General features: G+C 42.9%; 1 protein-coding gene across 11 annotated transcripts in view; it reads left to right on the top strand.

Annotated features, from left to right (window-relative positions):
• The window catches only part of MYO9A (myosin IXA), a 100241-nt gene that overhangs the window by 70084 nt on the left and 5259 nt on the right, over positions 1–24898 (top strand). For 9 of the 11 annotated variants that reach the window (XR_005556264.1, XM_039339567.1, XM_039339566.1 and 6 more), the window contains 17 exons: positions 238–1857; positions 2526–2613; positions 3655–3870; positions 7880–7992; positions 8981–9138; positions 9862–10070; positions 10889–11005; positions 11861–12049; positions 13096–13143; positions 13587–13698; positions 14054–14115; positions 15153–15345; positions 16125–16253; positions 17324–17429; positions 18626–18757; positions 19973–20096; positions 23396–23598. Coding sequence is in view for 10 of the 11 variants with exons in the window: in XM_039339567.1 (XP_039195501.1) it covers positions 238–1857; positions 2526–2613; positions 3655–3870; positions 7880–7992; positions 8981–9138; positions 9862–10070; positions 10889–11005; positions 11861–12049; positions 13096–13143; positions 13587–13698; positions 14054–14115; positions 15153–15345; positions 16125–16253; positions 17324–17429; positions 18626–18757; positions 19973–20096; positions 23396–23598 (3819 nt within the window). In the remaining variant the exon portion in view is untranslated. The remainder of the gene's footprint in view (positions 1–237; positions 1858–2525; positions 2614–3654; positions 3871–7879; positions 7993–8980; positions 9139–9861; positions 10071–10888; positions 11006–11860; positions 12050–13095; positions 13144–13586; positions 13699–14053; positions 14116–15152; positions 15346–16124; positions 16254–17323; positions 17430–18625; positions 18758–19972; positions 20097–23395; positions 23599–24898) is intronic. The other 2 variants (XM_039339564.1, XM_039339570.1) reach the window with 2 other exon arrangements.

Below are 24898 nucleotides of genomic sequence, written 5' to 3'. Positions count from 1 at the left end.
ACTGTAACAGAAAAAGGTACAATCTCTTTCTTGATATACGAGAATAAGTACGTTCCACTATCAGAACTGCCTAGTCCACTATGAGTACTAAAAATATTCAAATACCTTTATGCGTTTTGATGCTTCCTATTAGTGGAAATAGAATGGGAAGTTAATATGAAGAGATCAAATGAAAGGAAGATTGACAAATTTTGTGGTCATCATAACTGAGCTCTTTCTCTGTTCTTCTTTAAACAGGTTTACCACCTTAAAAGAGCAGCGACTGAGTGAAGCCTCACTAAAGAATAGACTAACAAGTAAAGATAATAAATTAATACTAGGGTATAGCTCGGATATTAAGGATTCAGAGTCTTCTGAATGGGAAGAGAACTCATTTGAAAATAGAGTGAAAGCCGTCAAAGACCATGAAGCGGTTATGGACAATAGAGTAGATCCGTCAAATTCTTTACACAAACATCACGAGAGGGCCAACAGCCAGAGCGGAATGAGCACGGAAGAGGAAGTTCTCGTAAGAGAAAGACCAAAGTCCCTGGAAGACCTCAACCCCAAAAAAGGAGTTCGTGCAAAGCGAGAGAGCCGTCGCATGCGCGAACTGGAGCAGGCCATTTTTAGCTTGGAGTTGCTGAAGGTTCGATCCACTAGTGAGACGTCTCCCTCAGAGGAGCATCAGTTGTCCCCTGAGTTTGTTTCTGAAGGGATGCCCTCTCCTCGAACAACTCCGAGGAGTAAAAGCTCTCAGGGAAGTCTAGAGAAGCTAAGCCGGGATCACAATGTAAATCTCAGAGAATCACTACATGATAGTCCGACGTTTGATGATGATCATGATGATGATGATGAAGATGACAAAGACATCTCCAAATTTGCTGCTGCTACTATCAATAAAAATGTGTCAATCTCAAGTTCTGAATTGCCTGACTGCCTGGCTGCTAAAGAGCGGTCGACTGGTGACCCTTATGACAGTGTCTCCAACATGCATACAAGGGCACCCTTGATTTCTAGTAGTTTGCCGACATTTTATCTTCCCCCACAGGACAAGTTGAAAGTTGGCCGTTCAGTGAGGGACAATAACCTAAGAAACAAACAGATGGAAATGGGGAGCCATTTTTTTTCCCCAGGCACCAAAAAACATCCTCAGCCGCAAAGGGCCACACAGAGTACAGCCTTGCCTGAAGATGGCCAAAGGTCCGGCAGTGGAGAATTCCCAGCTGTTACAGCTACAGGAGTGCATCTCTCGGATAGGGTTATCGAGAAGTTGGAGAAGTTAAATGTTGAGAAAGAAGAACGCCAGAAACGAAAACAGATGCAGAACGAAAGGGAGATGATGGAGCAGATACGACGGCAGACAGAAATTTTGGGGAAGCAGCATAAAGTTTTTGAAGCGCTTCAGAGGCAAGAGCATGAACAGAATAGGATGCGGGACTCCTGCCATGGAACCCCTCTCCCCTCACCTAAGAAAATGGACAGGGGTCCACCTCTCCCCATCGCCCATCCTCAAGGCAAGGGAGAACTAAGACTTGCAACAAACGCAGAAACCGCCTCATCGGTGAACCTTAAATCTCCTACTGGCCCCCCAAAAGGAAGCCCCCCTATTTGCCAGACTGCTCTGAAGGAAAAGACCATCCCCATGAACCCAGACAAAAGAGAAGGTCAGACGCCAGTCACCCTGGAATCTGTTGGAACCGATTGGTTGAATTTGCAAACGGGTGCCGAGTCTCAGGAAAGTGTCAGCAATTTAGCTGCGAGGGAAAAACGGTTCAGATTGCCTCGAATTCCTAGCCAGGGCAAGGAAAGCTCTTCTAAGGAAAGCAGAGTTGGTTCCATTTTCTTTACACCAAAGGATACTCATCTGGGCAATACGTGAGTACGATAATGGAAGCTTGTATGTTAATAATAATGATGATAAAGTTGGAAGGGACCTTGGAGGTCACCTAGTCCAACCCCCTGCTCAGGCAGGAAACCCTATACCATTTCGGACAAATGGCTGTCCAATCTCTTCTTAAAAACCTCCAGTGTTGGAGCATTCACTACTTCTGGATGCAGGTTGTTCCACTGGTTAATTGTTCTCACTGTCAGGAAGTTTCTCCTTAGTTCTAGGTTGCTTCTCTCCTTGATTAGTTTCTATCCGTTGCTTCTTGTCCTGCCCTCTGGTGCTTTGGAGAATAGCTTGACTCCCTCTTCTTTGGGGCAGCCCCTGAGATACTGGAAGACTGCTATCATGTCCCCCCCCGGTCCTTCTCTTCATTAAACTAGACAAACCCAGTTCCAGCCACCGTTCCTTGTATGCTTTAGCCTCCAGTCCCCTAATCATCTTTGTTGCTCTTCTCTGCACTCTTTCATAAAACTGCTACTTGGATCTTCCTTGAAAATAGCAGCCTTAGAAGAAAATCACAAGGCACTATCTTTGCTGTTCTAGGGAAACCCAATACAATAGCTTTACAGGAAGTCGATCACTGCTTTCCCATGCTAATGACTTTTGGCTATGTATGGTCTACTGCAAGTAAGTTTGCAATCATTTTGTTTTTTAGTTTTAATAAAGGATCTTCAGCACCTCTGCTTCTCCCAAAAGAAGAACAGAAAAAGCCACTGAAACTTTCCAGAACAGACAGAGGAGAGGTAAGAAACATATTTTTTTCCAGCAGTAAATCAACTTATTTCTCCCAGCTATCTCCCCAAACCATCAATCCCGTTAGCATGCCATGATCTGTAAGAAGGAATACAGGGTCTCATCATCTGGAAAGCAGATGTATATACCACAGTATATATTTTTTGTATTGTTGACCTAGTTTTTAATATGGTGGCAAACCTGTTGCTCAACTGTACACTTCAGATTGTAGGCAGGGGCTCCCATAATTGAGTGTTCAGACAAGCACTGCATATAGAAAACAAGGAAGCATCTAGTTGCGTATTTTCTCTCTGGCATCAGATTATCTAGATCAGTGATGGCGAACCTTTTAGAGACTGAGTGCCCCCAAACTGCCCCCGCTCCACCTGCCTGCCCCCTCCCTGCTCCGGTCTCACCCCGCCCACTCTCAGGGCCATGCACGGCCTGCCACAGGTCGCCCAGGTGGCCACCACCCTCTGCCCGTGCCCCGCACCATCATGTGCTGCCCAGCTGCCATGTGCTTGGCTGTGCTGCTCCATGTGGGCCGCACCCGGGGGTGACTTTCCTCCGTGGGGGAGCTGCTGGTGAGGAGTGGGCTGTGGGGGGAGGCGGGGCTGGGCGACAGTGTGCGTGCCCACAGAGAGGGCTCCGAGTGCCGCCTCTGGCACGCGTGCCATAGGTTCGCCACCACTGATCTAGGTTTTGTGCCAGGGGAATCTCCCCTTGCATTTTAATGTGCAACTCAGCCACACACTTCACTGAGAACCCAGGCCCATGTTCTGTCTGAACTGGCTCACCAACGAAATGATATCAAACCCAATTAGGGCATCATTTCTACTTTTCCCGTATGTGTTTTTTTTTTTCCTTGCTGTCCTTCTTTGTTAGCACGTTGTTTAAACAAATGATGCACTCGGAAGATCTTTTTTTAAAAAAACACAAAAAAACCCCACCACCCACATAGTTCCGTGTTCCTTATCCTTTGACTTGTGTTTTTTTTGTTTGTTTGTTTGTTTGTTCATTCCATATCATCTGTTTTATCATTTGGTGTCAAGCAGGTTGCCCGACCAGTCCATAAAAAGAAAGCCCGCATGGCACGGACACGCTCGAATTTCTTGACTAGAGGTGCTTTTGCTGATTGGGAGGGGGATACAGAGGAAGAGGATTGTGATGACAATCTTGAATTTCTTCTCTCCTTTGAGCATCCACCACACCTTGAGCCTGGTTATGCAGTCAGGCTCAAGCAGCCCTGCCATAGTGACTCTGAAATGGTAATATATTCCACAACCAGTCATAGGGGGGGGGGCATCTCTTGGCTAACCCTCAGCAGAACTGACACCTTCTACTGCCGTTTCTCCCATCCTGTAGTGCATATTATTGGATGGCAACCTCTAAGAACATAGTCACCCAGTGCCGATGCCTCTCGGTGTCAAGGTTTAGGCAGAGCTGTAGAATATCCCTTAGGGATGGATTCTTCAGTAGGTCCCTGCAGTCATACTCCCATAATCCCCTTCCATATTGAGTTTTGAGGAAGTAAAGATGGAGAGGGCAGAGTATTCTGTTGCTTGACTTGCCAGTTTCCATCCTGTTTAAGGTAGAAGATAGAACCAGCCTAGACTCTACTTTGGGATGAAATGCAGCCTACAGTGGAACAGCTAGAAATATGGTGGCTTTAGTAACACAGGCAGAAAATGTAAAGGTTAGCTGGGATTTACAGTAAGGGACATCATGAACAAAATGCTTAAAAAGCATTTTTTTTTATTCCGAATAAACTTTCCTGCTTGCTGAAGTGATCTGTTACTCACATTGAGATGTTTAAGAGCATGCAAGATAATGTTTCCACTTAATTCACCCTCCTTGGGAAGATTGTAAAATCCTTTCGTGCAGCAGTGGTGAGGCCAGGGAGCGCAGTTGCTCCAGACTGCATAATTCGGAGGGAATGTGCTGTGTTCTTCGAAGCTGTTTCCACCAACCTTAAATAGTTTCAGACCGGGAATCGTGGTTGAGATGTCAAGGTGCTGGGTTCGCTGTTTGCTTGGAGAACTCTTTCCTCAAAAGGAACCACATTCCTGCCACTTTTTCAAAACAATCTTTTGATTCTCCTACCACCATTTAACAGATGTCATCTGCATGCAAATAGCCCTAGATCTCCAATTATGTTGCATCCTTTCTCCTTCCATGCTACTCTTGACTGCCCCATCAGCTTTTTCACTAGCGGTTTAGCACACCTGCTCGCATCTGCATGCAAAATCAAGCGCTGCTTTTTAAGTTTACGCTGCATTTCACGATCGCCGTTATATATGAGTGGTAAATTATAGATGTCTAAATGTAATACGTAATATTGCTCGGATATGTCATAGTGCTCAAATGTGTTTGAAATTGTCATCTGTGGGGTTTTTTTTAAGTTTTTTTGTTGTTGAGTTGTGTGTTTTTAATTTTCCCTGTCCCGTCTTTTTAGTTGTCCGGGAAAGGCTATCAACTGTGTTGTTAGACTGATAAATTTTCGTGCAGCTCATTACTGTCCAGAAAATTAATGGCTGGTATTTGCCGAGGCTGTTTTTAATCAGGTCACATTGGTGCATATTTTTCAGCACATGAAATGGAGGTTATTTATTCTGAGCTTTCAGCACAAGAGGTGCATCAGTTAAGGAGCTCCCTTTTGCTAACACAGGGTTGATTAATGTTAGGAGGAAGAAGAAATAGGTTATCACCTCCGCACCAGTTGTGTATGAACAAAAGCCCCGCAAGTCACTGTTTTTCCCATTTTTTGCACATTGCTCATCATCTTTGAGTACATTACAATATGTTTGGCATTGATTTTTTCTTTTTCCTTATTAAATGTCAGCTATTCTGCTTTTGGCTAGCTGATCAATTGGCGTGGATAAGGCTTGGAGGGAAGGTTAGGATGATTGCCACTATGCTAATTTAAGCATGCATAGGATTGACTATTGCAGAAATAAGAGACACAATATGTTTGGGTTTTTTGTTTTTAAAAAAGGAACCTGAAATATTTTGAATTCCTTAACATTCTGGCAGGACCTGCTGTTACAGCTTGTCTGGATTTTGCTTTTTGTCCCCAGTAATGCAACTGAAATAGGTCTTAAATCCACTTGTTTAAGAAGAGACAGAGGGTGCATATCTTTAAAAAAAAAATCTTTATGGAAATATAGCTCCCAAATTATATCTTCTCAGTATGCAGAAGAATTAGGGGATTATGCTATTCCTGCTATTATGTCTCTTGAATGTGGTTTTTGTTAAGAATGGAAATGGATTTCTTTTTCTTTCTTTCTTTCTTTCTTTCTTTCTTTCTTTCTTTCTTTCTTTCTTTCTTTTCTTCCTTTCTTTTGCAAGTAAGCTAGGAAAATAAAAGTAGTTATAAGGGCTATACTCTTTCTTGTTAGAATTGAGAACAAATTGAATCAGAGCAGCTAAAGATGTAAGAGTGGTTTTCCAGATGGGTATCTCAAGCCAGATTCTAGTGCATGCTTTATTTATCAGGGCTGTATTTTTGTATTTTTCAAAAGTTGACAATTATAAAACTCTAAAAAGACTTTTATTAGAAGCCGTATCCTTTGCATTAACTAATACTGTTTTTCCAATGGATATGGGCTAGAAAATAGATCCTGCCATTTATTTGATCTGTCAGCATTCCTTGCTGAGATGAAATTAGATCTGGAGGGCAGTAATTCACAGTCCTGTTTTAGCAGATTCAGCATAACATTTTATGTGAAAAACATATTTACCATCCTCAGTATTATCACTGTAAAGTATTTTTTGCAATTGCAAATGGAAAGTAATTGATCCTTGAGTACTGGAATATAATGATCTCTCACTCTTCTTATTTTCCTCTTGAGTGGCCATTTTTCTGAAAGTTTTCTAGTCATGTATATTTTTGAATTATTGATTATGTGCCACCAAGTCTGTGTTGAGTCTTAATAACCATCATAGATAGATTGTCTCAATGATAATCTGTCCCTAACTGGGTCTTCTGATGTTTCAGCAGTGAGTCATCTATACAAATTTCCATATTATTTATAATAATCAAAGGATTTCCCTCCCCCAGTGAACTATTAAATGTGGTGGAAAGATAACTACCCTTCCTAGGCAAACTGAAAAGGGAATCTTGCTGAAATCTTTAAGGCTAACAGATTTATTGTGATAGAAATTTCTGTGGATTAGAGTCCAATTACTCAGCTTTATATAATGTCAATATATAAAATACTTTAGACATTAAAATAAAGAGACCATGAAATTCTATAAAAATGACAAGTTTCAGAGAGCAGAGAAAGAATTCCAGACCATCCTACTGCTAGTCTAAAAACCACCATTCTCTCATTAGCAATGAAAGGCAGGGAAACAATGAATTTTCAATGAATGAAATGGGAGGTTTTAATCGTAACAATTATTGTAGCTTTGGAGAGCTGCTTTATACCAAGTCAAACCTTCAAGTAATTCCGTGCCCCCTGCAGCAGCAAACAGCAACTCTCCAGGTTTTTACATAAGGGCCTTTTTTAGCCTTCTTGAAATTGCTGAGGTCACCCCGAAAGGCCTTCTGCAGAATTAACCTGCCAGCGAAGTCTCACTCTTTAAAGAAAAAAAAAAATATTTTTGATCTGGTGCTAACGTAGGAACAGGAAATTCAAAGCCTGCAGCATCGTTTGTGGCCAGATCCAATTCTCCATCCCATTTCATTTATTCTCAAGCAAAAATATAATTTCCAATAAAGGCTTTGTCTGTTTTCACAACAAAGTCATACAACAAGCTCTTCTATTGTAACAGCACTTTATGTACAGTGTGTGAGAAACCTGAAGCGGAGATAAGGTTCACCAGCTAGCAATTTCTATGAATACTTCAAAGAGAATATTATTTTTAAAGAATCAAAAGATACTTCAAGCAGACTTTTTTTTTTTTTACTCAGAAATCGAAAAGCCGGGTTTCTTAGGAATACCTCCCATAGCTGCCTTCAGGAATTGCCCGCTTTTATTCAAAAGCCAATTAGTTTTGTCTTTAAAATCCTATATTAGGGTGTTCCTATTCCTCTCAGTATTGACTTCCTGAACTAATAGTAACAGAATGTTGTGCTGCATCTTCTAGTTTACAGCTTTAATCTGTAGGAAACGAGCAGAAATTGATCAAATTAAAAGCATCTTTGTCATAGTGAGGGGGGGGGTGTTTAGCAGCTTAAATATTGAAAGCGCTGTATAGTTCAGTTGCGTCTTCTTGGAACATCAAATGATTCTCTCAGGGTTAGAGCATCTGTTATGTTTGAAATTATTGCAGATGTTACAACGTTCCGCGTCCAACGAAGGCCAAGCAAAGCTTCACAAAACAATGTCTCAAGGAGAGATTGGAAAACTGCCAGTTGCCCAGAAGATCATAGCCGTGGACAGAAGGTATAAATTCTCCAAAAAGGGGTGAAAAAATACCAAGCCTGAATTAAATAATGATTTGGTGATTTTTTTTTTGTTTGCATTTTTTTTAATTCACTAAACTTCTTGTCCTTCAGCACCATCCAACAGTGTTCAGTTACAATGAGAAATGATGAAGAATGAAGGATATAAGCAAAGCTATCTTTGCTTATCACAGTCTAGATCAGTGGTGGCGAACCTATGGCACGCGTGCCAGAGGTGGCACTCAGAGCCCTCTCTGTGGGCACGAACACCATTGCCCCAGTCCCACCTCCCCCTCCTCACCAGCAGCCCCCCCAGAGGAGAGTTGCCCCCAAGTGCTGTCCGCACAGAGCAGCACAGCCAAGGGCATGGCAGCCAGGCAGCAGAGAAAAGACTCCGCCCTCATGCCCCATCACACACAGATGATGCTGCGGGGCATGGGTGGAAGGTGTGGCCGCCATGGCGCTGCTGGGCTGCCTGGGCAATCTGTGGTGGGCCGTGGAGGCGGTGGGTGGCCATGCGGGTGGGCGGGGTGCCGAGCGGAGGTGGGCGGAGAGGCGGGGGCAGTTTTGGGGCACTCGGTCTCTAAAAGGTTCGCCCTCACTGGTCTAGATACAAACTATGATTGGGAGATTAGGGAAAAGTACCATCTCATGGAGGCTGACCATTAGTAAAAGGACTGCCTTTAATTCCAGATGATATGTAATAGAAAATTCTAGATTAAAACATTACCAGTAGTCCTCACTTAATGACAGCCTTGTTTAGCAACTGTTCAAAGTCACCATGGTGCTGAAGAAATAACTTTGCGACTGGTCCTCAGATTTACAACCATTGCGGTGCCCCTATGGTCATGTAATCAAGAACTGATTGTGAGCAAGCTTCGTTACCTATTTTTCTTAAGAGGGAAGAGCGGAAACTGGCAGCAAAGAAAGCTGGATAAAATAACCAACGTGACTTGAGTAAACTTCTCTTCCCATTTATCGTTTAATAGACCTCAAAGAGCCAAGATGAGATTTTGGGGGAAAGGAAGGCAGGGGGAGAAGAAAGTAAGCAGGGAGAAGCTTGCTCCCCAGTCAGAGCTGCTGGAACTGTATCCCGACCAAGATGCACCAGGAAGAGACAGGATTGCAGGTCTACAGCTTGAAGAAGGTAAAACTGGTAGTTTAATACAGTGTTTCTCAACCTTGACAAGATAATTCCACCTTAAGATAGGTGGAATTCTGGGAGCTGAAGTCCACCCATCTTAAACTTGCCAAGGTTGAGAAACACTGGTTTAATACAAATGTTAGCTAGAGAGCTGATAAGGAAATGTGTTTCTTCTGTAATTTACAAAGCAAAAAATAAGTGGCAATTCAGGGTTTCAGAAATACGAAGATTGGCTTGGCAAATCAGCTTTGTGACTTATTTTCGATGTAACAGAATCGTAGAACGGGAAAAGGCCTCAAAATTCAACTCCTGCCTTGTGCAGGAGACATTGTGAATACACAAAATATTTTATCAAGGAACAGCTTAGGGCTTGATCAATCAGTTGTCTTGATAGTCAGGTCCAGTGTATGAATAATCTTCTGGGGTTTTTTACACTTCGTCAGAAATCCGAAAGATTTGCAAATTGCTCCTTACTATTGTCAGAGGTTCCAGACACCAGCAAAGTTCTCCTTTGACTAATCTAATTTGCCTTGAATCGGAATTTTTCTAGGATTTCCCTAGAAAATTGAAGGTGAAGGTGGAAATCTCACGCATGCACGCGTGCATAAGCTGTTTCTATCCATCATGCTAAAGAAATGATTTTCTTGTTTCTCGATTAGGAAGATAGCTCTGCTCGTTCTCCTCAAGGGGATTCTTAGCAAAACTTGTATTTCTTTGCACACACAGAGCTGAGTCCCCCAGGGAGTCCTGAACTGTCCAGCATTTATCGAAGGGAATGTAAAGAAAACAAAGAGCCATCCCCAAAGGTGAAGCGAAAACGCAGCCTAAAAATTAGCAACGTAACTATGGAACCTGCACAGTGGCAGAACGATGCTCTTCAGATCATAACAAGTGCCAGTGATTTGAAAAGCATGGACGAGTTCCTCTTGAAAAAGGTAATGTATACACACACACACACACACACACACACATTCCCCTAAATCTACAGCTTTTAATCTGAGGACTGTTATCTTCAAAAGCTGATTTTATGGACTTCATGGATGACTTTTATCTGCCGTATTTTTGTCCTGTCTGTCAAGCAACCCTTGTATCTGAAGCAGCAAAGCTTAGTTAAAAGAGAAATAGCTCTTACCTCTTTGACGTGCAACCCAACAAGACACAGGTAAGAGAAGAGAAAGTGAGGGCAGAAAAAGATCAGGCTAAAATGGAATGAAATATCACTGGAAGTTTTTAAGAAGAGACCGGACAGCCATTTGTCCGAAATGGTGTAGGGTTTCCTGCCTGAGCAGGGGGTTGGACTAGATGACCTCCAAGGTACCTTCCAACTTTATTATTATTATTATTATTATTATTATTATTATTAGCCATAACTAAGGCTGATTTTCCCTTCCCATTCTTGATCAGCAGTTCATAGTCTGGTGGTCACCTTGCTTCTGAATAAATCTAGAAGGTATTGCTTTTTAATCTTGATAGAAACATCTGGAAGGATTTTAGTGTTCTCCCTGACAGGGATTAATAAAGCAAGTTACTGCTGTAACTTCTTTGGGAAAACTTTGTCTACATCTGGAGCCAGGACAGTCCAAAGTCTGAATCCAGCAAAATCAAGCAGAATCCTATTTAGGTCATTAAATAGAACAGGGTAGCCTTATAAATAATTACCTTAATGTAGCCATCTTAGTTCTGCCTGGGAAATTGAATCTGTCACATGGTAAGTTTTGGAAAAACAATCTTAATTTCATTTTATGGTTTTCAGATGAACGATTTGGATAGCGAAGACTGTAAGAAGGACACTCTTGTGGATGTGGTATTTAAAAAAGCTTTGAAAGAATTCCGGCAAAATATCTTCAGTTTCTACTCTTCCGCTTTGGCAGTAAGTTAAATGACTACTTTTACTTTTTAAAAATTAAGTACTAATGGTGGGAGTTCTCGGCGCAGCCAAACTGCAGAAGCATCTCTTAATGTTTGGGGAGATAATTATTTACAATGAGAATATATTGGGTTTCAGAGAAGGCGGAACTAGATTTATTTCTGATGTTCCCGCTTCTTCTCGTTATCATGATCATAGTGTATCATGTCACAAAAAGAGCTTTTCTTTCTGCTTTTTGCAAATAAAGAAGGAGGAAGAACTGCAGGACCAAAAAAGTCAAGTGTGTGCGTTTCAGGCAGATGCTTCTTCGTGCAGTATTAAATAAAAAAAATGGTCTCGTCATCCAAATTCTAGCGAATGGAACAAAGAACGAAAGCAAATGAGTCATTTGTGGGATGAAATTAGTAAGGAGTGGCTCTAGCAAGAATCATAGGAAGTGGGATTGTGATTGTCTCAAATGACATTCAGAGCGGTGCAAATAGAACTTATGCAGTGCACTTTTTATAGTGCCAGATTGCTCAAACTTCAGTAAAGCAATGTAATACTCTAGGGCAGCGTTTCTCCATCTTGAGAACTTTTAAAATGATTGGACTTCCCACTCCCAGAATTCCCCAGCCAGAATTGTGACATGACACCTTTCCTGCCTTCCTGCAAGGAAGGAAAGGCCCAAGCGTATGTTGCTGAGATCTAGGCAATTAGCCATTATTACCTGCCTTTTCTATTATTTGATTTCAAGACTGTGCTTATGTTTTTCTTTGGATGTTAATGTTTATTTTAGTGAATGAACGTTCTAACACATTTCTCTCCTCTGTGTGGAACATTCAGACATTCACGTTCATTTCTCCCGTGTTTTAATAGATGGGTGATGGGAAGAGCATCCGCTACAAAGATCTCTATGCATTGTTTGAGCAGATTCTAGAGAAAACCATGAAACTTGAACAGAGGAACTGGAGTGAATCCCCCGTACGGGTCTGGGTCAATACATTTAAGGTGTTTCTGGATGAATACATGACAGAATACATGCCTTTGGATTATTCTGCGGCAAAGGTAAACTAGTCTGCTACAATCACAACCTTATATTGCATCCTTTTGGCAGGAGGACCACGTTCTGGATGTCCTGTGAAGAATCAGCAACTGGACTTTCTTGTTTTTCCTTGAAAACCTTTCGCTTCTCATCCAAGAAGCTTCTTCAGTTCTGTCTGAATGGTGGAAGATGGAAAGATTTATATTCCTTGCAAGTCATCTGGTCATTAGTACCCTTTCAGAAAGTTTTTTTATGCTGCTTGACAACATAATTTCCTCACCTCTTGTTATTGACGAATAGAATTTGAAAGGCTGGCTTGCAGTAATGTATAAAAAGTTTTATCATGAATGTAGGCAAATGTAGAATGTAGTAATGTATAAAAAGTTTTATCATGAATGTAGGCAAATGTTGCAGGATCCAGCCTGGGTTGGTCAGATTGGTCTGGTCCCGGTGACTGACCCAGATTGGATCCTGCAAAATGTTTTTTGATCACAAAATATAATGTGCTATTGGAAATGAATAATCTCAAGTAACCTGAATGCATATGTACCGTTCTGTTATAAAAAGGCCCATAGTGAAGAAAAACGGAACAAACCCTAATTGTATGGCTGTATGTACATGCATATTTAAGGCTTTTGTTCTTGAAGTATGTTGGAGAGAGCCAGCAGCAGGGGAAAATGTTCAGAGATATAGTGGTTAGTAAGAAGCCATGGAAGGAACAGTTATAGGTCTTTTTGCTATTTACACGAAATAGATTAATATTTCCTTCCAAAAACCCCTGTTTCTGCCAGTATCCATGATAGCGGAATTCTGATTCTAGCAGACACTTGTTAGCTCTCTCACTTATTAGCTCAGCAGTGTCCACATAATGAAATACTGAATATTATAGGAATATCTTGGTCAGGAGAAGAAGCAGTAGATGAGATAAGAAAGGTCCATCTGATTTTTAATAGCTCCTCGATTTGCTTTGTAAACAAAGATTATATAAGAAAACAGATTTAAATTTGCAAATGGAAGCAAAGTATTCAGAAAATACTGAAGTGTTTGATATTGTCTCTTGTTGTCTTAGGTGACAAAAACAGAAAGGAAGAAGAGACGAAAGAAGGAAACAGACATAGTAAGCTGAAATGCTTCCTCCTTTAATATGAAGCAAGATATTATAAATTATATAGACATCTATTATGTATGTTTAAATGTTTGCAGCAAGTCCAGGTAGGTCAATCTTGGCACTCTGTGAAGTTATCCACTTCCTGATGGTTTGACAGTTTTTGAGACAGGATAAAACAGGATGGGATGAATCATAAGTCTGATTAAGAAGGATGTGTTATATTTTTGTTATCTGAAACAAAAGGTGGGGTAGAAATTCAACGAATGAACTAATGGATGACATTATTGAACCTTCTGAGAAACTGTCAACATTGCCAAGAATACTCTTCCAGCATTCCAGCCAGGGTTTTTTTTTTAAATAACAGTTATATGAAATACTTTTGTGCAGTACAGTTCAGATCTATTTTCAACTACTGTTAAATGTCAGATTGCTTTTTCTGTTGCTGTTACTAGGTAGAAGAACATAATGGTCATATTTTTAAGGCTACTCAATATAGCATTCCTACTTACTGTGAATTCTGTTCCTCCTTGATATGGATCATGGACAGGGCCGCTGTTTGCAAATGTAAGTATGAACTGTTAACCTTCATGCACTCTTCCTATTCTTTCTTACATTGTTTTTTTCTTTAGGAGATTGATAGTTTCTTCAGCTTTTGTTCAAATGCTTTACCAAGTAGAGAAAGGGCAATAGTCAGTATTGTACCATAGTTTTAATTTTTAATTATAACTAAGAAACCGAAGGAAGGCTGTATTATAGGAAGTGCCAAATTTGTATCGAGGAGAAATATTTAGCCTGCTACGTGCCACAGTCTAATTATGCAGCAAAATCCAGTTGGGACTCTTCTTGTAAAATTACAATGCAATAACATTTCACTGCATTTCATTATGTGTAACACTAACTACGTTTTTCTTAATTCCAGTATGCAAATACGCTTGCCACCGAAAGTGCTGCCAGAAGACCACAACAAAATGCTCCAAAAAGGTAACCGTGTTTTCTTTCATTTCTGTATGCCACACATACAGGGGAATTCTGGGAGCTGAAGTCCACACATCTTTAAATTGTCAAGGTTGAGAAACACCAGTCTAGCTGCTGATTCTTAATTCATATTTCTACTGTGACACATTCTGTAAAACAGAAGCAAGGCAGTCAAAAAACTGTGGGGAGATGGCAGAGTTAAAAGCTTGTTTTCTGCTGCCACTTTGCCTGCTCCCCCACTGCTCTGGATTGAGATTATGACTAAAATGCTAATCCCGTGTAGGGCTCAGCAAAGACAGCAAGGATTGGGGAAAGGTGAAGCATGTTGAGATGTTTCCATTACTCTAATACAGTGATGGCGAACCTTTTAGAGACCGAGTGCCCAAACCGCAACCCAAAACCCATTTATTTATCACAAAGTGCCAAGGCTGCATCAGCATTGTGGTGCCCTCGAAGGGGGGGTAGGGAGGTGCCTCTGAGTGCCGCCTTTGGCAAGCAAAAACTGGGGGCGCAAAAATGGGCCACCATGCTGCAGGGCGCAAAAACAGCCGCTGCCGCACCACAGGGTGCAGATACAAGGTGCTGCATCACGCAGGAATGGGGCAGGGCTAGTGAGTATCACGCAGGCACTAGCCCCACCCCATTTGCAGTGCAAAATGCTTCCCCCTCCCTTTTGTTCCAGTCCAACAATGGTTGGTGACCTCTGCTCTACCACCTCTACTCAAGCTTGCTAATCGGCCGCTTCGCCTCCTTTGTGCTCGGTGGGGCTCCGGGCAGCGGGGGCGGCCTGATGGATCTGCTGCTGGCAGTGGTGCGCGTGCCAACAGAGAGGGCTCTGAGTGCCACCTCTAGCACATGTGCCATAGGTTCGCCACCACTGCTCTAATACTTGCTTTACGTTTTGCCTAGCTTGCAATCTTAAAGCGGGGCTGTTCTGATCTTTGCATTTTAGCAGCTTTAGACTCATGCGAGTATTGCTGGAATTTGGTCAATGTGGCTGTGATGTGCTTGCAACACTGAATGCATTATCCCTGTCCCTGTAGTATGACCCAGAGCTTTCTTCACGACAATTTGGAGTCGAACTCTCTCGCCTGACCAGCGAAGAACGAATTGTGCCGATCGTGTTTGAGAAGCTCACCAGCTACATAGAAATGCATGCTTTGTATACAGAGGGCATTTACCGGAAATCTGGATCAACAAATAAGATCAAAGAATTACGGCAGGGCCTTGACACAGGTGAGGAGACTTATTGTGTTTCCCCCCCCCCTTCTGGTATTTGGGTCACACAGGTCCCTCAAAATAACCAGACATTTGGCCTGACACAGTTTATTTTAGACATGATAGAACTTTAGGCAGATGATGGCCAGAAAGTTTAGTATTTTGGTGATCAACAGTATTCAGTTTGATTTAGCTCAGGGGTTTAGACAGTGCAGGACTCATGCAGTACCTATGGCTAATTCTATGTTAGGCTAAAGTTAATTTGTAGCTTTGGTTCATGTATGATTTGTGTTTGAGAGTTGGTTTGGTGTAGTGATTAAAATGATGGACTAGTTCTCCTTTAGATATGAAAGTTGGGATAAACCTATATCTTAAATTCAGAATTTTTGACTTTGTCCTTTTCAGTCAGTTATACTATTCGTTAAGGAACTTAGGCCATCACATCTCATCACACTTTGTGTTGGAGGCACCATGGCGCTTCTGGGTTGAAAGGATTAGTCAGTGACATCACCATGGCCCTGGATATGCTCAATTGGAGGTTCCTTTCAAGTCCCTGACAGTAGCTGGAACGAAGGATGTGAGCTCACCCCCCACCATGGTAGCGCTCTGATTTCAAATGCAGGCCTTCTGCTTGTCAAGCCAGTATCCTAACCACACAAGCCACCATGATCCTATACCTTGGCCATGACTTAATTCTTAACGTTGGCACCAATGTGTCAGATTGCATGCTGAAGCATCCTTTTGCTGTTTCTCCTTTGCTTTTAATTTTCTTCACTTTCATTCTTTCCGCTAACCAGATATCGAAAGAGTGAATCTCGATGACTACAACATCCATGTCATTGCCAGTGTGTTCAAGCAATGGCTGAGGGATTTGCCTAATCCTCTCATGACATTTGAACTTTATGAAGAATTCTTGCGAGCCATGGGTAAGGAGTTGTCATATCTAGTTGAAGTAGGACTTTGGGGAATGTTAAAGCTAAGAGGAAAAGCAAGTTCTGTTTCTGCTTGGAAAATTGTGCTCTTCACTAGTTCACTATCTCTTCAGCTTGCTTTTCCTTATCCCGGAGAATATTTCTACACAAATACCTGTGAAAATTCTTTACCACAATGAAACCAAAAATAGCGATGATACTTTTTCTAGGGATCTGCTTCGGACGGTGGCCTGAGGTATCCCACTGTGGTGCAATGTATCCCCTTGATGAGATCCCAAACCAGACCAATAATTCCACTTCTATACTCTGCCCTCTTTCTCTGCCTTTCAGACATTATATCCTGATTTTTCACCTAAATATTTCAAACCCCTCAGATACATGGAAATGATCTTCTGCCTTGAGTTGCAGTAGGATTTCCTACCTAGTGCATTCTTCTTTTAAGAACACCACTTGAATTGCAAAGGTATTTTGAGCATCTGGCTCATCGCTCAGAGATTCTCTTTCTGGAGTATTCATTAAATCCTGAGCAATAGTGGACTTGCAAGATACATGTGTTTAGTTATGTATATCATATTTTATAAGCTTCACTTGATGTAAAAAAAATACTCATTTCTGAGACAGAGCAGGCCACAGTCCTGGCAAATTGAATGAAATGTTATAGGATACAATCTGGGTCAGTCACCTGGACCGGAGGTTTAAAGTTCTGTCTTCAGTGACTGACCCAGATTAGATCCTGCAATATTATCGTGGGAAGCCGAGGTGGCGCAGCAGTTAGAGTGCAGTACTGCAGGCCACTTTAGCTGACTGTGTTCAGCAGGTCAGCGGTTCAAATCTCATCGGCTCAAGGTTGACTCAGCCTTCCATCCTTCCGGGGTAGGTAAAATGAGGACCCAGATTGTTGGGGGCAATGTAAATATATATATATATACATGGCTTACTGGTGTACACCGCTTAGAGAGTGCTTGCACTTAAAGCGGTATATAAGTCTCATAAATAAAATAAATAAATAAAAATAAATAAGCGTATATCCGCCTTCATTTGTGAATGACATTTGTTTTCTGCAGGTTTGCAGGAGAGGAAAGAGGCGATCCGCGGGGTCTACTCAGTCATTGATCAGCTTTCCCGAACCCATCTTAATACCTTGGAACGTCTGATCTTTCACCTTGTCAGGTATCAATAGCCAGGATAAGGCTATAAAGAGATTTCCTTGTGAATGTCAGCTTTATCTGCAGATATATTCCCACGTTCAGCTTTTGGTGAGACCTGCAATCTTGAAAGGCGGTTCTGTTTCCAGAGCTGTGTGCCGAGACCGGCTTATTTGCAGAGAGCTTTGGAAAGCTAAGCTCTGCCTATCTTCATCTCCCTTTCGGTCATGCTTATTATAATCCCCCAGAAAAGTCAGTCATTATTCTGGGTGGAAAAAAAAGCTTTTCTCGAGGCATACATATCAAACCCAAAGGCCTTTTTAACCCCCTGATCAAGTTGGAGGGCAGATCATTCTTTGTTTGTTATGTTGACGTGTTATTTTAATATGGGTGTGGCTGAGGAATTCTAGGAGGCAAAGTCTACACCTCTTCCAAGGTTGAGAAACATTAGGCTAGAGACTGGCACTTTGGTTTGGACTAATTTTATAAATATGGGACAGAATGTGGGCCACACCATCCAAGAGAAAAGAATGACTGGGAAGGACAGAAGGAACAGCTAAAAATCTGACATTGTTGCTTCATGTTGAGACTCTAGAAAGAGTGCAGAGAAGAGCAACAAAGATGATCAGGGGACTGGAGGCTAAAACATATAAGGAACGGTTGTTGGAATTGGGTATGTCTAGTTTAATGAAGAGAAGGACGAGGGGTAACATGATGGCAGTCTTCCAATATCTCAGGGGGTGCCCCAAAGAAGAGGGAGTCAAGCTGTTCTCCAAAGTGCCTGAAGGCAGGACAAGAAGCAACAGATGGAAACTAATGAAGGAGAGAAGCAACCTAGAACTAAGGAGGAATTTCTTGACTTAGAACAATTAATCAGGGGAACAACCTGCCTCCAGAAGTTGTAGGTGCTCCATTACTGAAGGTTTTTATGAAGGAACTGGACAGCCATTTGTCTGAAATGGTATAGGGTTTCCTGCCTGAGCAGGGGGTTGGATTAGATGATCTCTTCCAACTTTATTATTATTGTTGTTGTTGTCGTTGTCCCCAGCATCGGCCATTGCCTCACTCTGCCTGTTGATGTCCACCTTGTTTCTTTTCTTTGACCCCTGCGTCAATTCTTAGGTTCTACTCTAGGGGTTTGTCCCACCTCGCAACAAGTGAGGGTTGTCACAAGCGTCTGTAGTTAAAGTTTCATTGCCGTTCTGTTTTGATGCTGTTTAGGATAGCTCTACAAGAAGACACTAATCGGATGTCAGCTAATGCTCTGGCCATTGTGTTTGCTCCCTGTATCCTCCGTTGTCCGGACACCACTGACCCTCTGCAGAGCGCTCAGGATGTCAGTAAAACCATCAGGTAATTTAAAAAAAATAAATAAAATAAACGACTTGTTGCCTGCCATGACCAATTCAACTCCACGGAGGTCACTCCCGTAGTTTGGGAAGGGATGTTTTATAAAAATGAAAATTCCAGAAGAAAAAGTGGCATGCACAGATTGATTCAAGAAAGAAAGATCTTTGTATTCATGTCTAGGTTGTATACAGCAATGTTTATTTATTTGCCGCCCATCTTACCATAGGGTAACTCTGGGCAACTTACGGTTACATCTAAGTTAAAATATAAAATGTTAAAACCAAACCTTAAAACCAAAGACACGTGGGGAGGGGGGGGCAGATGGGATCTGTTATTACTCAATCAACCACCTCCATTGCGCTGTTCCCCCACTGGGGCCCCAAGGCGATTGGCACAGCCAGGTCTTTGGGCCCTTACAAAAGGATAGGAGGATTGGGGCCAACCTCACATGGGGGGGGCAAGATGTTCCAGAGGGCAGAAGCCACAGCAGAGAAGGCCTTCCTCCTGGACCCTGCCAGTCAAAATAATTGGGCTGATGAGTTCCCAAAGCAGGCCTCCTCTGCCGACACCAGTGGGACAGGCCAATCCCAGTGGGGTGAGACGGTCCCTCAAGTAACTTGGACCCGTGCCCACAAAAGGCTTTAAAGGTGATCCCCAACACCTTGAATTGCACCCGGACACAGATTGGTAAACAGTGCCGTGGTGCCACAGGGGCCATTCTTGGGGGGGGCCTTAAAACTACCCGCGCTGCTCCACTCAGCCCCAGCTGCAGCTTCCAAATGCTCTTCATCGCTTAGCTCAGTGGTTCTCAACCTGTGGGTCGGGACCCCATTTGGGGTCGAACGACCATTTCACGGGGGTCGCCAAACAACGCAGTCCGCCATTTCCCCCCCCCTTTTCCTTAGCTGTGCTACTCCCTTTTATTCTATTGGCTTTTGAAAGCCAATAGAATAGACTCTCTTGAATAGAGTCTAATTCTCTTGGCTTTCAAAAGCCAATAGGAATTGTCCAGGCTGTCTCTGCCCTGCTGAGCCCGCCAAAAGTCCCATTCTGCAAACGGTGCTGCACCAGTTGAGTAGTCCTCGACTTAACGACCGGTTGAGTAGTCCTCGACTTATGACCGGTTGGGGGTCACGGCATTAAAAAGGTTGAGAACCACTGGCTTAGATTCTGGTCCTCAAGCCATAACTTTCCCTCTTGACGATTTTTCTCTTTCAGTTGCGTAGAGTTGATTGTTATAGAACAGATGAACAAATACCGGGCCCGTCTCAAGGATATCAGCAGCCTTGAGTTTGCAGAGAACAAAGCAAAGAGCCGGCTATCCTTGATCCGCAGGTCCATGGTAAGGGGCAGGGCTGACCGACCAGCTGGCCGAATGCCAGATCACGAAGAAATGGAGACTCCGTCCTCTGACCTTCCCTGTTTTCTATCTCACATTAATTGTTCACAGCAATATTGGAAGATCAGCTGTGTTTGTCTCTCCTGATACCATCCTAGCTTAACGGCCTTGATTCTGGAACTGTGAATCTCTGTGTGAGATTTAACTGACTTGGGTGTGGATAATAACTAAAACAGCTGTCTTTCTCTCTCTCTCTTCTCTTCCCTGTAACCTTTCCTTCCCCGTCTTTCTAACTCCTTGCACATCTCAAGTTCTTTTAATATGTGATTTAGTCTAATGCAGAAGTTAAAAGTGTGGCTTAAGCACTAATATCTGAGTCTTCAGAGGTACAGGTATCACTCTGTTGTTACTTTGAACAGGTAACTCATGGTTCTTGAGAGAGCTTTTTTTTTTTTTTAATTTCCCAAATATCTTTGGTGAATTCAAACCACTCTAGCTTGTGTGTAATTGGCTTTTCTCCACGATTAGTCCCTGTTCCCCTAACTCTCACCGTATTCTCATCTGAGACTGCTTTAAGAAAAGGCTTCCATTCTCCTCTCTTCCACACGCACGTGCCAGTGGGAGACTCTGGGGTGGCAGTATGGTGTGCAGGCTGCACCCTGACCCCTGTTGAGCTCTCTAATAAATCATTTCCTCTCCCCGCTTACAAATTTTATCAGGCGCAGAACAATGTGCATGCTTCTTAGCTAGGCTGCTGACCTGAAACGCAGTTGCTCTGCTGAGAAACAGCCTCCGTGTTCCTCCTCTCAGGCCAACGGGGTCCATGGAGATTGGGGCTTGGTTGACCTCATGACAGGAGGTCCAGGGGAGCATTGCTGAAAGCTGGCTGAGGCTGTGGGGCCTACCGGGCACCCTCTCTCGGGGAGTCCATCTATCGCTGCAGCCAATGCTTCTCCACCTCTCTTGCAGCATAGAATGGCTTATAGCTCCTTTGCACTTTCCAGCAGCTGCAGCCCCGCCATGCCCAGCCACTCCCAGAGTCAGCTGATGGCGTGTGCCCTCTAACGTGCTCCTTTCCTTTCCTTTTCCTGTCCTCTCTAATCCAGAAGCCTGTACTAATTGCCGTTAGATTTATGAGCATAACCCGCAGTTCGATCCCGGTATGTATCCGAATTGCAACGCGCTGACCTTACACCATAACTCTCCATTCATCCCCGTGCTTCTGCATGCTCCATGGCCACCACCCATATTTCATATAACGCTGTGTGTGGTATGTGCGTGCGTGTTTTATTTCCAACTCTTTGGCTGCCGTCCACGTCTCGCGACCACAAAAGGCATCGAAAGGGAATGCCTACAAGGCCATTTTCACCTAGACAGATTAGGGGGAAGACAAGTAACCCTTAATAGAGAAGAGAATCAGTTTTTACGTGGATTTCTGTAATATTTGGCACAGAAAATGTCTTTAGAGGAGAGTCTTTGCTGTATTGTTTCCCCCCCCCCCCACTAAAGTAAAGCAGAGAGTGAGGTAGAGTTTTATAGAAACTGAAAAGCTAATGCGAATTTGGCACGAACGTGTTCACTTGAATTCTTCTGTTGAGCTCATTCCTGTATCCTCTTTTATTTTCCTCAATTCTTTTATCTATATCTTCATTCTTTCCTCTGGCCTAGACCAATTTCACATATTAAGACCACAGACAATCTCTTGAAGCACAACAGGAATTCAATATATGTTTTTTTTTTCCCCCCCCTTTCTAACCTTTCCAATTTTCAGCAAACAAACACGTCATCTTCCAGGACTGCCTTTGCTCGAATTTTCAAAACAAAGCATAGAACAGTGGTGGCGAACCTATGGCACGGGTGCCAGAGGCGGCATTCAGAGCCCTCTCTGTGGGCACGCGCACCTTCGCCCCAGTCCTAGGCCTTCAGCTGGGTTTTATAAAACCTTTTTGCTTGAGGCCTCCGCCGCTGTGTGCAAAAAAAAAAAAAAGGCTCAATCAGTCAATTTCACCTTCTTGCGGGAAAAAAAAGATCTTGCAAAGTTGGAATTGATTGATTGAACTTTTTAGTCCCACCCAGTCTGCTGTTACACCGCAGCCACGCCCACCCAATGGACCATGCCCACCCAATGGGCCACACCCACCCGGCACCCGACGATGCATAAGTGGGTTTTGGGTTGCAGTTTGGGCACGCGGTCTCTAAAAGGTTCGCCATCACTGGCATAGAAGAAAGATTCCTTTTTAGAGTCAGACAGCATAGAAGCCCGGCCTAATGTTAGCATTAAAGCAACTTTGCTAATATCTAATCAGAGCCTCAAGTTCTACAAGGAAAATCTGAATATGACTTTAGCTGTGATTTAAAAAAAAAAAAAACTTCAATCCCAAAACATATGATTTAGCCAGAAAGGGAAACCTCAAAATTGATTTAATAATTCCTGGAGTCATTTACATCAGGGGTCTCCAACCTTGGCAACTTTACAACTTGTGGACTTCAACTCCCAGAGGAAGTTGGGATTCTGAGGAATTCCATGCTGCCTAAGGAATTCTGGGAATTGAAGTCCATTTATGATGTCATAAATTTGCCAAGGTGGAAAACCCCTGATTTACATAACATGATGCTGCTGAAAGTATGGTTAAAAGTTTTGATTTTATTTTTTTTTACAATATACCCCAGGACAGATGTATGAATCATTGGCTTTTGATAAGCTGGATGAACCTAAAGAGCGTTTATATATTTCTTGGCTCTGGGTCCAGAGCCTTCTCATATTCACAGTGATCATATTCACAGTGATCCATTTCTGCTAGTTTATTCACAGAATTTCACTGGAAAATATAAGCAGCAGGATTATCTGTGTTTTGTTGATGGCTTTCTTTGTCCCCATTTTTTTCCTGCCTAGAGAGATTCTTTAATTAAAATACTATTCAGTACATTTCACCATTTCCAATGTCCTAGAAGGGAGTAATCTAAAAGATGGTATAAACAAGGTGTTGGGTTTTTTTTAGAATACTTTAATCCAGTTTCCTTCCTTGCACCACTTTTTGGTGCTGGCAAGCTGAAATATTCTGTTATAAGTGAATCCATAGAAATTAACCTCTGGCTTATAGATCAAAGATATTTTTGAGGACCTCCCCAAATAGTCCCCATGTCCTTGAATTTATACTTGCTTTCCATCCTATCTGTCTCTGCTAGGCATCTGAAGAAATTGTTTGTTTGCTAGTTGTCTCATACATATACCGGGGATGTGTTTTTCTAATTTCAAAGCTGATGGAAAGGCACGTTCCTCACTAGCCTTAATTTATGCATAGGGCAAAGGGCGTCTACGTCGAGGCAACTATCCGAGCCCTACATCCCCAGCAGGAGTCCGGTTGCCCTCTATGGCGGATGCTCCCGAAGAGGCCCTGAGCAGCGAGGAGGCCATGGAGATGGAGGTCACCGAACAGCAGCAAGTAGCCATGCAACAGGAAGAAAAGGTGCTGGCAGAGCAAATAGAGACCCTGCAGAAAGAGAAGTGAGTCTGAGTAGTTGGACCAATGAAACTCAAGCAATGAAGCCTAAGTACGTAGCTGGAGCAGTGAAGTAGGGGTGTCCATCTGCTATAATTCAGGAAATGCTTAACCCGTAGGCATCTAGCTGGGCTGCAGATTGAATATTGCGAACACAACCTTAATATTTAATAAAGGAGACTATTTGTAGCTCAGGGTGGAGATGAGGGGTCTTTAGAACTGTCTGAGCTTGGTGGTTTTCTTGCAGACGTTTCATGTCCCAAACTAGATAGCATCATCAGGACTAGAGTTTGTGGAGAGGAGGAGGAGGAGGAGGAAGAGGAGAAGACTGTAGGGTCCTTGGTGCTCTCTGAGCTTGGTTGTTTTCTTGCAGATGTTTTATGTCCCAAACTAGGTAGCATCATCAGGACTAGAGTTTGTGGAGAGGAGGAGGAGGAGGAGGAGAGGAGGAGGAGGAAGACTGTAGGGTCCTTGGTGCTCTCTGAGCTTGGTGGTTTTCTTGCAGACGTTTCATGTCCCAAACTAGGTAGCATCATCAGGATTAGAGTTTGTGGAGAGAAGGAGATGGAGGAGGAGGAGGTGGTGGTGGTGGAGGAGGAGGAGGAAGAAGAAGATTGTAGGGTCCTTGGTCCTCTCTGAACTTGGTTGTTTTCTTGCAGACGTTTCATGTCCCAAACTAGGTTGCTGTCAACGCTGCAAATATGGTATATTCTTGCTTTTGACAATATGCAGAATTGTCTGGTAAATAGGGGTTAATAAAGAGCAGAAGGGGCAAGTTGAGGGTAAAGCCGGGAAAGAAAGAGGAAGAAAACATTTGACCTTCACACTAATTGGATAGTGTGAGATATGAGGGCTAATTTAGGGAGGGAACACGCTGATAATTTAACTGCTCAGAGGAAGAGAACTTAGATCCTAGCATCCCTCCGTTGTGCCTGTGCCGACATTTTGTAACAATAAAAGACTTTTAGGAAAATCAATGCCTGGAAGTTCTTTGGAATGTTTCATTAGCTGGAACCACAACAGTAGCATCATCAGGACTAGAGTTTGTGGAGAGGAGGAGGAGGAGGACGACGATGACTGTAGGGTCCTTGGTGCTCTCTGAGCTTGGTTGTTTTCTTGCAGACGTTTCATGTTCCAAATTAGGTAGCATCATCAGGACTAGAGTTTGTGGAGAGGAGGAGGAGGAGGAGGAGAAGGACTGTAGGGTCCTTGGTGCTCTCTGAGCTTGGTAGTTTTCTTGCAGACGTTTCATGTCCCAAACTAGGCAAGGTGGAGACTAGCGCTGATGATGTTACCTAGTTTGGG

The sequence above is a fragment of the Crotalus tigris genome, unplaced genomic scaffold (genome assembly GCF_016545835.1).
Source record: "Crotalus tigris isolate CLP2741 ecotype Arizona unplaced genomic scaffold, ASM1654583v1 scf7180000017735.2152567, whole genome shotgun sequence".
NCBI classification, from domain to species: domain Eukaryota; kingdom Metazoa; phylum Chordata; class Lepidosauria; order Squamata; family Viperidae; genus Crotalus; species Crotalus tigris.
This window is presented reverse-complemented; position numbering and strand designations above follow the sequence as displayed.